Genomic DNA, 21,838 nt, shown 5'->3' with positions numbered 1-21,838 from the left:
CCCTATCATTTTATCTACCATGTCATGCATGTAGAATTCAAACAGCATTTATACTTTGGGCAATGGTATATGGATTAATAGAGGATTAGGCCTATTAGTCCCTCACCTTATCTCCAGAGACAGCAGATTCCCAGTCTTTTGCTTCATTGGAGCACACCACACTCTTATTCCTCTCCCAGTGGCGCTCAACATCACAGGAAACAAATATAGTGAACCCACAAATAACATCTCTGGGTTATATTTCCCATCACTGAAAGAACATCAATTCTCCCATGATATACATACACTGCTGTTCAAAAGATGGGGGTCATTTCAAATAAATGCTGTTATTTTGAACTTTCTGTTCATCAAAGAATCCTGAACATATATTTTTAAATATATGTTATATGTTACATGCTTGTAATTACATCTGTAATTAATATCTGTAATTACATCTACAATTACTCTGTTAAGCCTTCCCTTACCCCTTAACCCATACTGTAAATTGTTTGTTGTTTTCACAGTAATATTAATGTTTTCTCAAAAAATCTCTACTGTAGAATCGAAATACAGGATGTTACTGTATATTTTAAATGCATTCTGAGAAAATTAGCAAAAAACAATCACACACAGGATTTGGTCATTTTTCACAGCATTATTACTGTATTCTTAACATTTTCTTAATGTATACGCTGTTTACAGCATGTCACTGTATATATCAAATGCATTATGAGAAAATTAGCCTACTGTAAATATAAATACAGTACTGACCGCAAAAAACAACCACACACCTCCTCACACAACGGCTCTGTGACAGACCATCAGACGCATCATGAAGATGAAAGCCCGCAAGAGTAGCCTATGGTAGGTTAACTATAATTGTTTAAATCGCTTTATATGTTTTATTCTGATGTTATTGGCAATATACAAAGATACATTTTAGTTAATAGGCTACGTTTTTGTTAAGAATATCTGAGCCCCCCCCCCCCCCTCCCCTCATGAAGGTGACTTGAGTCAAATTAATAAAATAATAATAATAAAACAAAACAGTATAATGTATAACAGTATAGACCTATGCTTAAAACTACTGTATTTAGTTATATTTGTAAATTTACTGTGGCATAACATACAGAAGCTTGCTGGCTATTTTGCCATTAAGTTACTGTTGATTTTACGCAAACATTATTTTTTACAGTGCACCCTTAAACCTACCCATACCATCAAACCTAAACCTGTCCCTAACCTTACCTGGATCCACCTCCATAGCAGCAAAGGTGTTTTGCATTACAACATGAACACAACATATTTTTTGAAGTAAGTACATAGTAGTTAAGGATACCCAATATAAAGTGACCAAATCATTAGTTCTGGTCCTCAAATTTGATTGACTAAAGTGCTTTCCACCAGGGCTCATATTTAGTATTTAGTAGATATTTAAAATATTTAGTAGATATTACACTGTTTGCATCAATCTATGTCTGTTTTCTAGTCTAGACCACAGTATTAATCAGTGTGGATTGAGCTTTTTGTCATGATTCCTGTCCTGTGTTCCCCATTGTATTGTTTGGACTTTTATGTTATTTCCTGTTCTGTGCCATGTTTTGTAGTCCTTTAGTTTTTCTTGTTGATTAGTTCATAAATGTTCCCAGGTGTGTCTTGCTCGCCAATCTTCCCTTGAGTGTATATACCCAAGTGTTTCTCATGTGCTTTGTCTGCTATTGTCCTTCTATGGATGTTATGTGTGTGCTTGTTGTCAGTTTTGTTTGCCTTCCTTGCCCCTTGTCTGCATTTATCAATTTTGCCTGGATTTACTTTTATTATGTTTTTTTGAATAAATGTTTGCTGCATCTGGATCCCACTCTCGTTCCTCTGAAACAGCCACCGTTACATTTTTGAAGGAGTTCTGTGATTCCGCCTGGAGCAAGTTTTTGAAAAACAAAGCATTTGTGTTTTCTTTTGCTTCGTGAATGCTCAAAGCACCATTTCCTTCACCTGCCAGAACAGGAAATTGAAAACCCGGAGCTGGAGCGGAGCGATCACAAAATGTGGAGTGATGGAGCAAGGAGGGGAAATTGCTGTCGCTTTAATTGCTGTCGCTCCATTCAAAATAATTTTCTAATTTGTATGTTGTTTGTTGACACACATAGGTTCACCTGTAAATGGTGTCATCATTTACCCTCATGTCATTTCAAACTTGTATGACTTTCTTCAAACACAAAAGGTATTTTTTTTTTAAATTATCAATGCTTTTGTCAAAACATTGAGAGTGAATGTGGTCCAATGTTCTTCAAAACATTTTATTTTCTTGCGGGTGAACTCATTTAATTTGATGCCTTTGGATTGTTGTCAAACTATATTTGCTGATGGCAAACACGGCGGACCCAAAATGAATGTGAATTCTCCTGTAAATTCTTACGGAAGCTTCTCTTGAATCACAGACAGAGCTAATTTAAAAAAAGATGAGGACTGAAGGTTTAGTAAAAGATGCCATAACTCACTGTATGCGTGCATGAAATTCCATTGAGAAGAATCTGCAAATCAGCAGTTTTAAACCCAATTAAACCCACATTGGAAATTCTATTTTGTCACAGCACTGAGCGTTAGCTCTTCTCCATCACTCTTCCAGAACGGGTTAAGTTTGGTTGCACTGAGCCTACACCTTATGGGCCAATTTAAAACTTAATTCACTCAGCGCCAGCCTTCCATCATCCTCTTCTAATAACCACGACGATCGCAGACAATGTGACATCTTCCCGGACAGACGGAGAGATAATATTCCTCGCTCAGCCTTGAGGGAGAAGTCAGAGGCTGAGATTGAGTCGAATGCTCTCCTGTTGGCAGGCCATAGCTCATGAAAAACTGCCACATTGGGATGGGTGAGACACGAGAGGACCTTGAGCCAAAAGTGGAGCAGACTGAGTCCCAGACAACAACGATGGCAGGAGGGAATGAAGGTTCCTGAGACGGCAGTGATAAAGGCTTCAAAACTCCTGTAAGGATTTTACTGTTGGGTAACAAGTCTGAAGGGTGACCTGCTTTCAGAAGCTTAACAGAGGATTAGATGGATGGTAGACTTTGAGGCAGGATTTGACTTTGTGTTTTTATATAAAAAGGAGTTACATTTTGTCTATCCATATAGCCTCTTATAGTCTTTCTTGACAGGAAAAAAAAAGCCACAACATTTTTTTAACTACATATTTTCCAGTTTACGGGACATTTTGATCCACAAATATGGTCTAGGCTTTACTTGGACACCATTTTTCACTCAGAAATTGCTAGTAAATTTAGCAAATAATTAGAAAGAAACGGCAAGTAACACAGTGAATTAAACGTCAAGGGTTTATCATACATCCGGCGCAATGCAAGTTTTTTTGGTTACTCTTTATTTCGATAGTCCACTTGGTAACACTTTACAATAAGGTTCATTAGTTAATGTATTAACTAACATGAACTAACCATGAGCAATACATTTGTTACTGTATTTGTTCATGTTTGTTAACGTTAGTTAATAGAAATACAGCTGTTCATTGTTAGTTCATGTTAGTTCACAGTGCATGAACTAATGTGCACGAGATTTTAATAAAGTATTAGTAAATGTTGAAATTAACATGAACAAAGATTAATAAATGCTGTATACGTGCAATTCATTATTAGTTCATGTTAACTAATGTAGTTAACTAATGTTAACTAACGAACCTTATTGTAAAGTGTTACCGTCCACTTTAGACATTCTACTAACTATAAGTTACTTTGCACCTACATGTCAACTAACTGTCATTCGAGTATTAGTAGACTGTGGTAGACTGTCAATAGACTTTTAGGTTATGTTAGGGTTCGGGTTAGGGGAATAAGTTGACTTGTAGTTGCCAAATTACTTATAGTAAGTAGAATGTCTGTTGGGGGACCAACAAAATAAAGTGTTAGCAGATATTAAGCAGACAGTCTACTAATTCTCTAATGACAGTTAGTTGACATGTGGCTGCAAAGTTACTTATAGTTAGTAGAATGTCTAAAGTGGACTATCGAAATAAAGTGTTACCGTTTTTTTTGCTAGTTTGAGCCCGACGCAGTTATCATTTTCACGTCCTGTTGTTTAAATAGAAAATGCATTTGCACCCATTTGTGCGCCTTTAAGGCGGGGTGCCAGTTAGTCTGAGCGCCCCCTCGAGAAACAAAAGGCTCTCCTGAGCAATGGCGCCACCAGGGGGTGGCCAGGGGTGGCCGTGGCCACCCCTGGCCGACTCCTGGCCACCCCACTGGCCACCCCAATGGCCAGTAAAAAATTTAGTAGCATCAGTTATGCATTTCATCCCTAATGCACAGCCAGGCAGGCAAGCTGATCTAGACTTTCGATCGCACACAGTAGCCCGCCCCTCCCCCGCCCCTCCGTACATGCCGCTGTTGCGCGCTCAGACAGCAACAGCTCAGCGCGTGCCCGTCGGTCAACAATTTTAAAAGAAGTTAAGAAAGAAGACGAAGACTACCGGTAAGTAAATAAGTAAAAAATATTCTTTAGTAAAAGAAGACGGGGAATTATGTGTCGTGACGTGCTTTTTAAGTGCCAAATGGTTACAGTATACTGTTACAACAGCTTTTTGATGCGTCTTTGACATGTTTTGACAAGAGTTACCTAGCTAACGTCGTTAGCTGGTGCATGTATATGTGTAACAGAGTTAAAATAATGCTGTTAAATTCATGCATTAATTGGGAAAACTCGACATTGGCTGTTGCATCACTCGCATTTGTGTGCGTGATATTGCGGGCGGAGCTACGTCACCACCAGCAGAGTCTCACATCTCTCGCTGCTGGTAAGTCGCATCAATAAGAGCTGCGTCATAAAAACAGAGTTTAGATTGTTTTCAACAAGTGCAAGGTTGGACTTTATAAACTACACACAAGTTTACTTCATGTGTCTGTTAGTTCTTAGTTTTGTCAGTCGAGTCATAGGCTATGTGTTATTTGCAATGATGAAATGGAGTGTGTGTATTATTATTAACCTGCTTGTGAACTCTGTTTATTTCATTTAAGAAATTCATGCAACGTGATGCACTGTCCGTTAAATATAACACAATAAACCAAAGTATATCAGTAGGAGTTTCCTTAAGTCTTTCTGATAGTTTTCTTCAGGCCGGTTTACCCATACGGAAATGTAATATATGTACATAGCCTAGGTATATGAAATATACATATATGAAATATATCCACATATATAAAATATATATACCCATATATATGCCCATATATAAAACCTATTAGAAAATGGAACAATTGACATATAAAACCAGCCCATATATTTGATGTATGTATAATAGTGTTTTTTTACATACATGTCACATATATAATTATCAGTTTTCAAATAGAATTTGTGTAGTATTTGTTTTGTTTTTATGAGCTGGTCAAGAAGAGGTAAAATAATAATAAATAATACATTTTATTTATAAAAGATTCGAAAATGAGATAGAAATTGAAATGAAATGTGGATAATGAGATAGAAATTGAAATGAAATGTGGATATGTAGACTTGATCTGTAGACTTGAAATAAATAGTAAATAGTTTGGCATATATAAATTATACATATCGGTGACATATATGGTCAAAACATACAGTATTATATAAATAATAATCATATACATCATATTAATATATGTCAATATACTCATTTAATATGGCAAATTTATATCAACATATATGTAGAGATATGTATATGTGATAGCAATATATTGTCTTATATTTAACATATATGACGGCGTCACTAGCGATATAGGGATATGTCATATATTACATTTCCGTATGGGTTACTACAACAGTAGAATACAATTCTGAAATTATGGTTTATAGTTTTGGTGTGCCACCCCAAGATTTTAAGTGGCCCCATCTGGCCACCCCTATGAAAAATTTCTGGAGGCGCCACTGCTCCTGAGACATTAACATTTGAACTCCCTCTTTGCGCTTATGTAACAGCAACACCCGAGACGCAGCACACCGTGCAGTTCACACCTTACTCTTACAGTCTCATCATATCCCCCTCTTCTCCTCCTTACCTGAACTCACTGAAAACCCATGCAATGTTATGTGTGTACAAAAAAGTAACTATATATGTTTGGTCTCATTTAAAGTGTCTGGTAAAATGGTCTCAGTCTCCCAGCAATAATGAAAAGCTAAAAGAAGTTATGAAATATGAGAAAAGTGATGTGTCCCTTAAAGGTGTAATAATTTCTACAAATTCCTTGATTTCTAAATTGTTGTTATGATATGATTAACTGATGATTTTATTCTTATGAAATGGATTTTGGATTATTGCTTCATTACCTGGTCAATAAATTGTAAATGTTTGATTTTATTCTGACTGACTCTAAAATTTATTTTCCCAAGTAGATTATCAGATTCGTACATTTCCACAAGTTTTGCATCAGGTTAGCGACGGCTAACGTCTGGCTTCAATTTCGAGTTTACTTACAGTAGATGCAGAGACAAGCTATTTCCGTTAATGATTCAGCGAATGCTGTTTTGATCAACATAAATCCGGGTGGGTCCGTGTAACGCTTTGCAGTTCTTTGTTCAATTTGCACCGTCAAAATTAACCAAATGAAAAATTGGCTTCAAACTTTCATTTTCCATTTCTTTGGAATAATTCACAAACGGATAATTGTTTCGGAGTTCAATTTTCAATTCTACAAGCTTGGGTTGTTGCGTCCGAGTCTGATATTTGAACAAACATAAAAAATTACTCATTGCTCTGATTTTCCATTTCTCTGTGTTTTGCTCGCGGTTGGACCGTACCAGTTCCACCGGGGGGTGTGGATGTGGATGCATTAACCATAGGCATTTACCCAGAGCGCTGTAGCGTTATGTGTATGGCATGTCTGAGTCTGGCCATGAAATAATTTATCGCCTACATGTCAGACAGTGGCAACGCGCCAGCTTTCAGGCACGACATTCTTCTCTTCTTCAGCTATAGCTCTTTTGAGGCAACTGTCAAGAGTGTATTATTGTAACACTTGAGTGGATGTTAATACGCAAGAGTGAATCTCTTCGCAGGCGAATTTCCTTCACTCTCACACGAATGTCGGGTCGCGCTTTCAAAATTCGCTCTGCTCTCGCTGACTCGCTGAGATAGTGCGCGTGCACGCTCAATCTTGGTCCTTTTGATTCAATCTCAATACGTTTTATATAATAAAATGTATATTTTATACATCGATGGCGTCCGCTTGCGCAGACTAAGTAAACAGATCAGATGGACGTGGTTGTGTAAAAGAGATACAAACGATATAATTACTGTTCGTTTTATCACACAAACCGCTTGTTTCGTGTCTAAGGGCATCAATGTGCACTTACGATGGGGAATTTTTTAATTTGGACTTTTCTCTGCATGCTATTAGAGACAATCTCTGCATCTCTGCATGCTTTTGGAGACAGTACCTATATACCTGCATTATATGACTGACAGACAAGAACGGTTTGACCTAAAAATATCAAAATTGAAACTACTGCGGAGACAAAGACTCCTACATCTTGGATGCACTTCAGGTAAGCTAAAACATACCAAAATTTCATTTCAAACTGAACTATCCCTTTAATGTTTAATTTCTTTTGTACAACGTTATTTTGAATAGTTAATGAAAAATAAAAACATGTTGCCATAACGTATTGGTCATAATAGTTTATACAGTGTAGCCTACTGTTTGAATTACTCATTTAAATGAGCTATTTACTCATTTTGAATAAGACATCTGCAGTTGCCTTCAGTTTATTGGCTGAATGAGGCTATTTGAGTTAGATGATTACAAACCAAAAAAAAAAAATTAAATTGAAAAAATATATATATGTTGAGATAATCAAAAAATCTGATTGCATCATGATGAGATGATTAAAGGATGGAAACAAATGTGTTTGGTGTCAAATGAGTATTAGCCAAACAACAACAAAAAGATGCCACAATGCATTTGTTCTGAATTCTTCAATGACAGTATGACACAGTGGGACACTGTATGTATTGCCAACGCATTCTCATCTGGGCATCATATACTGACGCTTTTGACAAATCGTCTACATCCAACGCACATGGCACCCTTTAGCGTCAATATGAGACGCAGAGAGCTTTGTTCGGTTATGGTTGGGTTTAGGTCTGGGGTAGGGTTAGACCACTAGGAGGCGCCTTCTGGCCCATATCTATCTGCGTCTCATATTAACCCCCAATTTCCACCAGATGCGGAACGGCTGCAGAACGGCTCAGCTGCGTGACAGCTCCGTGTTCCGTCGTCCGTCAATACCCACCAGGTCCGGATTTGTTGCAGAACGGCTGCGGCCGAGGACCAACGAGATCTCGCTAATTCACGTGTGATCGCGCGATATGTAGTTTCGATAAACAGAACCACCAAACCAGGAACAGTTTTCCGCAATGATCATCAAATTTCCCGCCAAATATGATCCGCCATGATCACGGTGTATTTTATTTTGAAAATTAAACGGATCTTTTATTTTGTTTTGGTTTGTTCTGTTTTTTGCTCGACTTCCTGTCCTGCGCACTCTGCCCTGTAGTGCTGCGGAGCTCTCCGGCATCCGGCAAAAATAGAAGCTCTGCGTATCAGCTCCGGAGGGCTGCGGATCGCCGGAGTCGGAACGCAGCTGTTCTGCATTCAGTGGAAATACACACATTGACTTTAATGGAAACCGATTGACTCCGCCGCCGTGCCGGAGCCGTAACGCAGCCGTAACGCATCTGGTGGAAATTGGGGGTAAAGGGTGCCATGTGCGTTGGATGTAGACGATTTGTCAAAAGCGTCAGTATATGACGCCCATATACGTTCGTTAGAGAAGTAGCCTATGTTATTAAACAATTCAAACCTCACTGGCTCCCGTGCATTAAGCAAGAAGAATGTGTTAGTTTCCGTTTGCCATGTTCATTATATAAGGAAATATTTCTCTTCAGGAGACTTGGATTAAACAGCTCGATTCATTTGGATTGCTTTTACATTGTCTTTATGAACTCTTTGACAGTTGAAAGTTTTGGTGGAATGGACTTTCAATGGAGGGACAGAAATCTCTCTGGTTTCACTAAAACTATCTGTTACACTGTCTTTCAATGATGAACAAAAGTCTAATAGGTTTGAAACCCCATGAGGTTGAGTAAATGAATGAACTATCCCTTTAAAGGGATTTTAAAGGGATAGTTCACCCTTTAAAGGGATAGTTCACCCAAAAATGAAAATTAGCCCATGATTTACTCCCTCTCACCCCCTAGGTGTTTATGACATTCTTCTTTCAGACAGTCAAATAAACGATGTCCTGGCTCTTCCAAGCTTTATAATGGCATTGCATTGCTGTTTCTGTTTTGAAGTCCATAAAAGCGCATCTATCCATCATAAGAGTTCGCCACACGGCTCCGGGGGTTAATAAAGGCCTTCTGAAGCAAAGCGATGCATTTTGTGTGAGACAAATATTCATATTAAAAACTTTATCAAGTAAAATAACTAGCTTCCGTAAAGTGCAACTGTATACGAGTAATGTGGCGTACTGCTGATATTTACGCTACGTCATGACGCACTACGCTACTTCTGACATTACAAGTTTCGCTTTAGGCGAAAGTAGAGACTGCGTATGGCTGTTTGGCCGGAAGCTAGAATTGTATATGTTAAATATGACATTTTTTCTCACACAAAATCATAGCACTGAATTATATTTTGATATACTATATATATATATATAAAAAAAGATGAGTCTAAATGAGTGCCTAGCAGACTGTTGGATTAGACAGGGCAATGGTGGATGTGTTTGCTGTGTGGTAGTTTTGACAAATGACACTGCATCTCCGGCCTGCACCAATCAAATTATCTCAAGGTGACATGCTTAAATGCTAATATCTCCATGGTCATCACTGCAGAAGGTTTTTTGGAAGTAGACTGAAAATGTATCAATTTTCTGTACACCTCAGGATTCAAGCCAATTCTGAAATGTCCTAAACAATGCAATTGTCCCCAACAATGCAATCGTCCCCATCTGTCCTTTAGTTTAAATGAAACTTAAATGAAAATATATACTCAACTTTATGTATAATAATTTCTGTTTTTAAATTTCTGTGTAATCATATCAAACCAATACAGGCTACAGCATCTGAACTGCATGCATACAGTACGCAATGTGGTGCTGCATAGCAAATTAGCGTTTTGGCACTAATCTAATATTTACAGTGAAAAAAAACATGTACATATAACTATAAACCTATTAAACCTATTTATCAAGACAGACTTTTGAAATATAGAATTTTATGAAGCAACACAAAAAAACTGGAATGAACAACTCAAACATTCCTACTGAATAATATATCTGTAAGAATATACATAAACAGCACTTTCTATTCTGAAAATCTGACTGAATCCACACTATTGGTGTCCCGTTTTGTCTGAGTTTGACTTGTATTCTTATTTGGTTTTGCACTGTTTCTTTTGTTAACATGAAATATTTTTTTTGATGTAAATATGTTTAAAGGACAAGTTCGGTATTTTACACTTAAAGCCCTGTTTACAGATCGTATCTGATGAAATAGAACGGTTAAGATAAAAATTTGGACACATGCTGCTGTCGCGAGAATTTTAGGTTTATATCGCTTTCCCCCCTCATCCCCACAATGGTTGTCTATGTTCACTGGAAGATTCCTTCCTAAAACACATTAAACTTTCGTTTACAAAGACGTGAAACTCACCGAGTGGTCAGGGGTGTTCACTGATACGGTTCCAAAAAAAATCGCTGAAAAAGATGCATTCCAACAGGTTTTATCGTAGTTTTTGTCCAACTCCATGACTTGTATTGAATGTGCTGTGTGAGGTGCGGTATTACTCCGCCGCTGGAGTGTCTATTATTCAAGCTCTCAACGGAAGAATCACGGGTGTGACACGTTTGGCAAAATAGGTCCACAAAAGCTAAACAAACCTAAAATTCTCGCGACAGCAGCATGTGTTTCAATTTTAATCTTAACCGTTCTATTTCATCAGATACGATCTGTAAACAGGGCTTTAAGTGTAAAATACCGAACTTGTCCTTTAAAGCAAAATAATGTACTGCACCTGTCTCTCATTTCGTTCATTGGTTTGTGTCAAAATATATTAAGTCTGTTTTGTTTTAATCTTTGTCCTTTCTTCGTCGCATATAGCTGGTTGTTCTGTTCCTGTTGTTTTAATCTTGAGTCTCCTAAGAACCTTTGTTATTTTTGAGTTTGTTAATAACGAGTTTGTTAATGCTGCAAATAGATCCTGCTCACCTCATCTCTGTGTCAACCAATTGTAACAATTAGCAGTTTATAGCTAGATTGGGGTTTATAATTAGTTTCTATTTAACTAAAGCTAAAACCACGAAGAAAACTATGAAATAAAGTATGTTAACTTAAATTAAAAACGTAAACTTTTTCAAACGTTTTTAAGGCTCACTTAATTTAGTTTAAAATGAGGTACTAAAATAACTAAAAAATAAAACTGATTTTTTTTTTTTTTTATAAAAACTATCTATATATATGTGGCAAGGGGGCATGATTTTAACACCTGTGTCTCATTGCAGTATTTGGCGTGGGGAGAGAATAAAAGCTGCTGGCTGGCAGACAAAGGTGAGGGAGAAGTTTCAACCAAGAAGAGAGTTATTGTTGAAGTGTGAGCCACGCTAGTGATTTAGCTTTTTTGGAAACTGTTAAATAAAGAGACGAGTCTGCCTTAGCCGACCCTTTCTTCTCCTCATTCCTGTGAACCTTGTCACAGTGGTGCCAAAACCCGGGAGGAGAAGTGAACTGTCAAGCGATTCTGGATATGAGGGAATATCAGGAGCAATGCTTTCATGCCCTCTTCCAGGCACAGCAGGAGGACTGTGAGCTCTTCCAAAGCTGGATGAACCGGGAGGTTCAGGCTGCAGAACCCCATGCCACCCCTTCTTACTTGTCTCTGACCAAGATGGGTCCAAAAGATGACTCGGAGGCCTTCTCAAATAGGTCTATAAAGGCCTCTGCGTCATCTTGTGGACCCATCTTGGTCAGAGACAAGTAAGAAGTGGTGGCCTTTATAGACCTATTTGAGAAGACAGCCGAGGCAACCCGTTGCTGTCCGAGGAGGTGCAAGTGGGCGCAGAAACTGTTGACAATAATATATAAACTGTTTACAATAATATGCATCTAGACACCGGAGTATTAGAAAATGTTGGGCCGTCTCAAGAACTGCCTGCTCTCGCCGCTGCACCTCTGAGCGCACAATGTCAGGGCCTGAAACATTTCTCTCCTCCACAGGCTGGATTAATGGATATTATAGGGCAGGGAGACTGATGGGGGGCGTATGATGCCCTACGCCACCCCTCCTACATCTATGGCCCAATGACGCTACGATGAGCATTTACTACTTTTAAAAAATGCGGGTCTGGAAGCGGGTCGGGTACAATACTTTATTTTTATTTTTTGCTGTCCGAGTTGCGGGCGGGTTAGTTGAAAACGTAGGTCGGGTGTGGGTTGTTTATTGACCCGCGCATCACTGTCTCATATCCCTTTTCTGCTGCCGTCAACTGATGAGAGCGTAGCGGAAGTGGAATCGCTTGTGCGTGCTGAATAGGGAGCACGCCACGCTTTAGTGAGTTCGTCGTGGACATCAGGGAAGAAAGGCGCTAGTTTGTGACGGGGGGCCTGCTGGTGCCCTGGCAGAAACCATCCGTCCAGCCGACTTCTGTGGGGCTCTTCAGGCGAGGCCCACTCGAGCCCGAGGTCAGCAACAGCCGTGGTGAGGATGCTCAGCATCTCAGCATCCAAATTAGTCCTGGTAGCAGTAGCACTGGCACCTGACTGTGAGAGAAGGGAGGAGTCAACAGAGCCTGACCACTCCTCCTCAGATGCAGCAATAGAGAGGCTGTCATCAAGTTCATCATCCGATCTGCCGAAGGAGACAAGACCCGCCGCTCGAAGAGAGGGTCGCCTGTGTGAACAGGACCGGTGAAGGAGACTGTGATGGAGAAAGCGAGGCACGCGGGGACTCGCTTACCTCCATGTGCTCAAGCTGCCGTTGGCTAAGACGCTTATTTTTCCTCGGCCGCGTCCGCAGCACTGAAACAAACATGCTCTCGCACTGAGAGCAGCCTCCGTCAAAGAGTGCAGCTTTAGCATGGGTGGTCCCCAGGCATGTGACGCTCTCCGTGTGCCCGTCGGCCTAGTGCAGAAGGCATCCACACGTGGTGCATGAAGAGCGAGGCATTTGGAACAACGTTCGCAAAATATCTCTTTTAGACTGAGTGTCGCAGCGGCGAGCACACAGTAGCAGAAAAAGGATATAATAGATTGCCGGATGGCCACAGGAGAACGGCGACAGAAGAGAAGCAGCTTCCAGGTGAGTGAAGGCGCTGTCTGCTGTACACAGGGCTTGTTCTAGCTGCAGAAGGCTTGTTTCCACGGCGAAGGCTTCAGAGGAGACAGAGACGCGAAGTGTCGCTGAAGGAGAGAAAATCTGCTATAATGGTGAATTTGGGTTCTCTTATAGCCATAAGCCCCATCCATTTTGGCGGTCTCTGATGTGCTCTGACATTGGGTGTGCAGTTGCTGCAGCACAGCCAATGGGCGAGCTAGATGCTCTCTGTGCTTGTTGTGCAGCTGCACTGCGGTTTAAATATAGGATTCAATATTCTCTAGGAAAGGAAATGAGTTCCCCACTGTGTATAGCTACGCAATACGAAATGACCGTTTTCTAAAGGGAACTGACCTGAGCTGGATGATGACATCACTGTTTTCTCCAGATCAGCTATTGTATATATGTCAATTAACAAAATTAATAACTTTTTTATTAATTTATAACAAAAATTAATAACAAAAATTAACCATCACTAAACTTACTTAAGCTGGACTATGACGCTATGGAGTATATCTTCTAGATCTGCTGTACAGCAAAAAAAAAAAAAAAAAATGGTTGAGTTATTTTCCTATTATCACTGTAAAGCGGCGTTTGAAATAATCTGTATTGTAAAAAGTGCAATATAAATAACTGACTTAACTTGATTACTATTGTGCTATGTAAATATTGATAGTACAATGTTGCACTTCTTGCAACATTAAATCCTGGAGAGAAGACAATCACAAGTGCACATGCAGGAGGACAAAGTTTGAGCGTGCACATGTAATATCTAGGCGGAATAGAGACCAATCATCCAGTTTTTGTGCAAGAAGAGAATCCGCCTTTGAACGGAGAGATTCCTGCTTGAGCATTTGATGCGCTCTCGCAATGCGCTCTTGATGCCGATTATAATAACGCCATAGAAACCGCCTTAATTGACCTATTAACGTGAGGAAAAAAAACTGTTTCTGAAAGTTGCAATACATTTTTTTTTATAGGTTAAATTGAATGAAGAATATTTAATATTTTTCCGTAAGTGCTCGACCATTTCAGTGGGTGGCGCTCGAGCATCGGGATCTGAACATGTTCGTTAGAAATATTTGCCATCAGGATGGATGATTACATTTTTTAAATCATCAAATTGGGCAGCTTTGAGCAGCTCTTGAGGTTCTTATAAAGTATGTGAAATAAAATCCTTGCTGGTTTAGCTGTGTTTACCGACTTTGATGAGGCAAGCACTTATTCCTTTGCGCTGTCCATTTAGTTGTAATCATCTGTACGATTGCGTTGGTTGGTTATTTTTACAGCTAGAACATGACGGCTGCACAAATAGATTTTTAAATGCCAGTCACAGTTTTTATTATATTTCTTAGTATTGTAATTTCAGAGATGAAAAAATAATAATACAGACATAACTGAAATGCGGGACACTATTTATGTATTGCGGGATGCACCAATTTCGAGACTGTCACCCTGAGTTGTCGTCTGCCCCGTATGGAAAAACATTTCCATTTTTAGTACGCCGTTGTTGTGTAAACATACCCTGAATACACAGGCCTTTTGCCATGAAAACCCCAAGATGTTTAAAAGAAAAAAAAAAATCCAGAATAGCCAAAACATTAAAAAGCCTATAACATTCAGCTAATGAAGGATAAAACAAAGGCTGCCTTCAGAATGAATGAAATTGTACTAGCATACTATTATGAATTCAGCTCCATATGAGCTTTTGTGTATGTTCAAAAAGTGTGGAAAGAATAAAAAAAAATTGTAAGAACCAATAGAATCACGCAGTTGCATAGACTCCCACTCATGCAAGTCTGGAGAATCATGACTGTTAATGAAGAGGGAGGGATTATCATTAATTAGCCAAAGTCTGTATGGTACAAAATGACCAAAGGGCAGCTTCTCAACAGTATGACTAGCTGTTGAACAATGGCAGGAGGTTGGTGTGCTCTTCAGTCTCTGGCACTTTGTGTTTGGCTCTTTGCGTTCAGTCATGCTGTTCCACAGTGGAGTAATCTGCCCCAGAATCCTCAAACTCTGATGTTCCAGCAAACTGACCAGCAGTTTCAAAAGCAAGCTAGTCAACAATTTCCTCGGCCAGTTCAACAGCAAGCTAGTCAACAGTTTCCTCAGTCAGTTCAACAGCAATCTAGTCAACCGTTTCCTCAGTCAGTTCAACAGCAATCTAGTCAACAGTTTCCTCGGCCAGTTCAACAGCAATCTAGTCAACAGTTTCCTCAGTCAGTTCAACAGCAAGCTAGTCAACCGTTTCCTCAGTCAGTTCAACAGCAATCTAGTCAACAGTTTCCTCAGTCAGTTCAACAGCAATCTAGTCAACAGTTTCCTCAGTCAGTTCAACAGCAATCTAGTCAACAGTTTCCTCAGTCAGTTCAACAGCAAGCTAGTCAACCGTTTCCTCCGTCAGTTCAACAGCAATCTAGTCAACCGTTTCCTCAGTCAGTTCAACAGCAAGCTAGTCAACAGTTTCCTCGGCCAGTTCAACAGCAATCTAGTCAACAGTTTCCTCAGTCAGTTCAACAGCAATCTAGTCAACCGTTTCCTCAGTCAGTTCAACAGCAATCTAGTCAACAGTTTCCTCAGTCAGTTCAACAGCAATCTAGTCAACAGTTTCCTCAGTCAGTTCAACCGCAAGCTAGTCAGCAGTTTTCTCAGTTTCAGCCTAAGCAGCCAGTGGCACAGGCAGAGCCCCTTGACAAATGTGCTGTAGCTATACAAGAGTTTAAATAAACAAACAAAACAACAATGAGCCTATAAAATATAGACCAAAACAATTACAGTCAGTGGTGTCAGTCCATCAAACACTCAACACTTAAACCATGAAACTGGCTATATGATGTTCAATGAAACTAATTCACGGTATAGCAGGAGGAAAGAGATCACCAGGAAGCTGCCGATTAACTTGAGCAAACCACGGTTCCACTAATTCTAGGTCCCGGGTGCAAAGGCAGCCGCAGTTGTTGACGTTAGCGTGTTATATCCGTGAACAAATCGTGACATTAAAACGTAAGCAAAACAGCAGATGTTCGGAACTGATGTCGCCCACTGGCAGCTACCCCCCGGCTAGAAAGCCTCTTCCTGAAATACACAAAAATGTCTACTTATAAACACATCCTACAGTAACATTTATCTATTACTCATTGTAGTCACATACCTTTGATAAATAGCATTGAGTCACGGCCCCAGGCTCTGATCGCCGATAACCGGGCACGCCCTCAGCTGATAACAGGGCTACTGCCGCAACGGGGCTTCTAAAATTAAAACATTCCATATAAGCCCCAGTTACAAAGTTAAAGGAGTGGAAAAAAAAGAACCAGAGCTAGTCCTACCTGCGACGCTACCACAGAATAGATGACCAAGGGGGAGACCAAGACAGACATCAGACAGATAGGCCGGCAGGTAGACAGGACAACAGTCGCATGTCAATGACGTCGCTTGTCAAAAGAAAAGTCCCGATTTTTATAGGGACTCTACCATCACGGTTGGCTCACTGTTAACTGCCCAGCGCCACTCACAGCACCGCAAATTAATTGCCATTTGGCCAGACAGCTGTAACCTGCTACACAGTGATGGATAAAGCTGGAAACAGTATCTGTATATTCGTTAATGTTCCCATCTGCTGCCTCTCTAAACATCAGCCAGTTCAGTTGTCTCAAAACAATCCTGGAGAATCGCAACACTCTCATCACTCCATTTTTAAACACATTTTTAAAACTCATCTTTGATTAACAAAATTAAATATTAAAAAAAAGTGTTCCTTGGAAAAGTTATTCACGCCTTAAAATTGCTTGAATGTAACTACACTGTTGCCTCATTTAGTATACGTGGTTCTAAGAATATGCAACAATTAGCCCCGCCTCCATTCCAGTTCAGAAATCCACAAGTTGACGTGTTTTCACAGTTTAGAGAAATAATGCTTTTGAACTTTTTCATTGTGAAATCTATTATTTGCATTTGTCCCAATGGAGACAAAGGTGATGGCAGCAGGTAAAATAGTTCAATAATATGTTTAGTTGAAGAGAAAAACTTTGGATGGAGCCCATCCTCCTCTGACAAGACAATAAATGTGCATTTCAATCAATTTGGGATATATTATCGCCTTATAATTTCAGGGCTAGGGTTAGGTTGGTTGGTTAATATTACAGCTAGAACATGACGGCTGCACAAATAGATTTTTAAATGCCAGTCACAGTTTTTATTATATTTCTTACTGTAGTATTGCAATTTCAGAGATGAAAAAAAAAAATACAGACATAACTGAAATGCGGGACACTATTTATGTATTGAGGGACGCACCAATTTCGGGACTGTCACCCTAAGTTGTCGTCTGCCCACGAAAACTCAAAGAAAAAACGTTTCCATTTTTAGTACGTTGTTGTTGTGTAAAACATACCCTGAATATTCAGGCCTTTTGCCATGAAAACCGCAAGATGAAAAAAAAATATATAAAATCCAGAATAGCCAAACCATCAAATAGCCTATAAAATTTAGCTAAAGAAAGGAGAAAACAAAGGCTGACTTCAGAATAAAATAAATTGTACTAGCATACTATTCAGAATTCAGCTCAATATGTGCTTTTGTGTATGTTCAAAAAGTGTGGAAAGAATACAAAAATTATAATAATTGTAAGAACCAATAGAATCACGCATTGCATAGACTCCCACTCATGCAAGTCTGGAGAATCATGACTGTTAATGAAGAGGGAGGGATTATCATTAATTAGCCAAAGTCTGTATGGTACAAAAAAACCAAAGGGCAGCATCTCAGCAGTGTGACTAGCTGTTGAACAATGGCAGGAAGTTGGTGTGCTCTTCAGTCTCTGGCACTTTGTGTTTGGCTCTTTGCGTTCAGTCATGCTGTTCCACAGTGGAGTAATCTGCCCCAGAATCCTCAAACTCTGATGTTCCAGCAAACTGACCAGCGGTTTCAACAGCAAGCTAGTCAACAATTTCCTCGGCCAGTTCAGCAACAAACTAGTCAACAGCTTCCTCAGTCAGTTCTACAGCAAGCTAATCGGCAGTTTCAACAGCAAGCTAGTCAACAGTTTCCTCAGTCAGTTCAACAGCAAGCTAGTCAACCGTTTCCTCAGTCAGTTCAACAGCAAGCTAGTCAACAATTTCCTCGGCCAGTTCAACAGCAAGCTAGTCAACAGTTTCCTCAGTCAGTTCAACAGCAAGCTAGTCAACAGTTTCCTCAGTCAGTTCAACAGCAAGCTAATCGGCAGTTTCAACCGCAAGCTAGTCAACAGTTTCCTCAGTCAGTTCAACAGCAAGCTAGTCAACAGTTTCCCTTTTCAGTTCAACAGCAAGCTAGTCAACAGTTTCCTCAGTCAATTCAACCACAAGCTAGTCAGCAGTTTTCTCAGTTTCAGCCTAAGCAGCCAGTGGCACAGGCAGAGCCCCTTGACAAATGTGCTGTAGCTGATTCTGAGCAGATCCAATGTGGACCACCTGGTATTAGTGGTGCTGAGTGTGCAGCTATCAACTGCTGCTTTAATGGACAGCAATGTTACTATGGGAAGGCTGGTAAGATTGAGTCAATAAAAAGTGTTCATGTTAAACTGATTTTCATCAATAACCTGCTCTTGTAACTCATTCCAGTGACTGTCCAGTGTATAAGAGATGGTCAGTTTGTGGTAGTGGTGGCTAGAGATGTTACGCTGCCTCGACTGAGCCTGGATTCTGTCCGTCTCTTGGGTGGAAGTGACCCATCTTGCAGTCCTGTGGGATCCACACCTTTCTTTGCTATATACCAGTTCCCTGTCACTGCATGTGGCACGAGCATGATTGTGAGTAGCTGCTTGTGTTTTTTTTTAATGTGTGGGTTAGGATGGACTGGATGCCAACAGTGTTACTATTTGCAGGAGGACAGTGGATATGTGGTGTATGAAAACCGAATGATCTCCTCGTATGAAGTGGGTATTGGACCACTTGGTTCCATCACAAGGGACAGCCATTTTGAGTAGGTGACCTATGCTTTATCATAAATGTTAATCATTGACAACTGCTACAAGCTCATGGTTTGTCCAGGCTTCTCTTCCAGTGTAGGTACTCTGCTACTTCTGTGGAAGCTCTGGTTGTGGAGGTCAACAGTGTTCCTCCACCTCCACCAGTAGCTGCTCCTGGACCCCTCAGGGTTGAGCTTAGACTGGCAAATGGTCAATGTGTCACTAAAGGCTGTGCAGAAGGTAAGTGTTTGTCCCAAGTATAACTAACACCTCTCAAACTCCAGGTTGCAGCAGTTTAGTTTAACACTGTATCCTCAGGGGATGAGGCATACACATCCTACTACAGTGGTGCTGATTATCCAATTACAAAAGTCCTGCGGGAACCTGTGTATGTTGAGGTGCGCATTTTGGAGAGGACCGACCCCAACATTGTCCTGATGCTGGGACATTGCTGGGCGACACAAACCCCCAGTCCACTCAGTCTACCCCAATGGGACCTTCTGGTTGATGGGTGAGTAAGGCCAGTCTTTATCCATGTGCTGTAAGGCTTTTCTGAATGCCTCTTTGCCTTTCAGATGCCCTTACCAGGATGATCGTTACCTGACCACATTGGTTCCAATGGCTGGATCTTCGGGTCTTCAGTTCCCAACCCACTACAAGCGCTTTGTTGTGAAGATGTTCACATTTGTAGATCCAGCATCACTGGCTCCTCTGCAGGAAACCGTATGCTCTGCAGCCTTACCTCAAGCCTTAATTTTAGTGCTTTTTATATTGAATTATGGCTTAACCCTTTCCCCTCTGTTAGATCTTCATCCACTGTAGTACAGCGGTGTGCCATCCCTCTTCTGGCACCTGTGAGCAAAGCTGCACTAGGAAAAGTGAGTGCTTGCTGTAAATTGACTTCAGGAATAACATTTTTATTTAAATGCCTCATGCTTCTATCACTTTTTTTTTTTTTTTTTAGGAAGAGATGTGCACGTCAAGACCATCTCTAGTGGGCAAACTGTGGTGTCTAGTGGAAAAGTTATCCTGGTCATGTGAATTTAGTGTTTTCAATAAACTTCCTGAAACTCAACATTAGTTTCTCTTTGGTATTGATTTCTGACTGGAGTTGGATGTTTCTCAGTTTGATTTATAGGGCTGTACTACTAAACCCTTTTTATTTTTGTGCAAAGAGGTTTTAGACTTGAACTACATGGGCCAAGCTTCTACCCAAGCCATTTAACTTAATTATTTGCTAAGCTCTAGTTGCTGTCTTGGGGCCCCTCAAATTAAGGGTTGTCTAACTTCTGATTGTGGCTTAACATTTGATTTATGGCTGGACTAACATAACTGCCCGTAGTGATACTCAAGCATGGCCAATCCCCTGTAAGGTCACTTGTTGGCTTTTTTTTCTTCAGTCATGCAAGAATAGCATTATCTGGAATAAAATATGCATCAACCTGTACTTGTCCTTTTATCCCAAGTTTATTACCTTTTTTTTCAGGATAGTCCTAGTAATGTTTGAGAAGTAGACTGCTTTAAGCATTAATCCCTTAACTATTATATCCACCCTAGGTTGCTGTCCAAGGCCTTGTTTACACCTAGTACTAAGCATAAAAAAATAAAATCCAATCACCAGTTAACTGGTAAATCCAAAAATGGTGGTTTTTGTTTGAGCTTGTCTATTTTTGACCACTCCTAGAGGTAGTCAAACATTTTTAACCAGATTGCTTTCATAGAGTAGATGCTCATGTGTTTGAAGATCTGCAAATGTAGACCCTCTCCTTTAAGAGATCAGGACAGAAGTGGACAAATGAGACCAATTAAAACGCCAGATGTAAACAGGAATTTCTACTTGTGATCCAATCAACCAAAATGCACCTTAATAACGGGTGTGAACAGGGCTTGAAAACATTGCATATGTGCCCATGCAAGAATTGCCCTTATGAGTTAGTGAGTGTGCACTTACACATGACTAGTTATTTGGTCTTAAAGTCTCTCTGTAGTTAATGTTATCCCTTACAGGGATAGTTCACCCAATTATGAAATTTACCCTCTGATTTACTCACCCTCAAATCATCCTAAGTGTATTTGACCTTCTTTCAGACGAACACAATCTGAGTTATGTTAAATGTCCCGGCTCTTCCAAGCTTTAGTCAAAGTTTAAATTTTAGTCGGAAGTGTTTAAAAAAATATGTTATTCTTACACAAACACACATTCACCTCAGAAGGCCTTCATTTACCCCCACAGAGCTGTGTTGATTACTTTTATGATGGATGGAAGCACTTTGATGGACTTAGTAAATCATGGGGTAATTTTTATTTTGGGGTGAACCAACCCTTTAAATGTCAAGTCTTTTATTGTCAGATGCACAGAACAACACACGATTAACTGGCACTGAAATTCTTATGACAAGACACCGCATAGTAACCTGACATTACATAACATATAATATACTAGGTGCAAACAGTTAACTAAAGTGACAGTGTATAAATGACTAAAGGAAAGTGAAGAGAGATGATCATTGTCCATTTAGGAGTCTGATGGCCCTTTTGAAAAAAACGTATCCA

The 21,838-nt window shown here is 39.9% G+C and overlaps 3 protein-coding genes across 17 annotated transcripts in view; all 3 read left to right on the top strand.

The window, feature by feature from the left end:
• The window catches only part of LOC306996840 (uncharacterized protein), a gene marked incomplete at its 3' end in the record, with an annotated part of 72,691 nt that extends 60,688 nt beyond the window's left edge, over window positions 1–12,003 (top strand). The window contains exons 18-19 of the mRNA XM_079609744.1: window positions 11,528–11,614; window positions 11,722–12,003. Coding sequence (XP_079465870.1) covers window positions 11,528–11,614; window positions 11,722–12,003 — 369 coding nt within the window. The remainder of the gene's footprint in view (window positions 1–11,527; window positions 11,615–11,721) is intronic.
• The window catches only part of LOC306997178 (uncharacterized protein), a 230,629-nt gene that overhangs the window by 167,336 nt on the left and 41,455 nt on the right, over window positions 1–21,838 (top strand). The gene's annotated exons all lie outside the window — the stretch shown is intronic.
• LOC306997168 (zona pellucida sperm-binding protein 4-like) lies at window positions 15,222–20,732 on the top strand. 15 transcript variants are annotated; one of them, XM_079610294.1, is made up of 10 exons: window positions 15,222–15,983; window positions 18,359–18,446; window positions 18,688–18,863; window positions 18,939–19,126; window positions 19,202–19,299; window positions 19,368–19,525; window positions 19,604–19,796; window positions 19,861–20,008; window positions 20,091–20,163; window positions 20,250–20,732. In XM_079610294.1, the coding sequence occupies exons 4-10, from the start codon at window positions 19,121–19,123 to the stop codon at window positions 20,324–20,326; spliced, it is 753 nt and encodes a 250-aa protein (XP_079466420.1). In that variant the 5' UTR covers window positions 15,222–15,983; window positions 18,359–18,446; window positions 18,688–18,863; window positions 18,939–19,120; the 3' UTR covers window positions 20,327–20,732. The 15 variants fall into 15 exon arrangements, with proteins under 15 accessions (XP_079466420.1, XP_079466424.1, XP_079466431.1 ...); XM_079610305.1 differs by lacking the exon at window positions 18,359–18,446 and adding an exon at window positions 18,260–18,298 and having other exon boundaries at window positions 15,228–15,983; window positions 18,563–18,863; XM_079610292.1 differs by having other exon boundaries at window positions 15,228–15,983; window positions 18,260–18,446; window positions 18,652–18,863.

This window comes from Phoxinus phoxinus (assembly GCF_949152265.1).
Source record: "Phoxinus phoxinus genome assembly, chromosome: 4".
Lineage (NCBI taxonomy): Eukaryota > Metazoa > Chordata > Actinopteri > Cypriniformes > Leuciscidae > Phoxinus > Phoxinus phoxinus.
The sequence above is the reverse complement of the archived record's forward strand: the minus strand, read 5'-3'. Positions and strand labels throughout refer to the sequence as shown.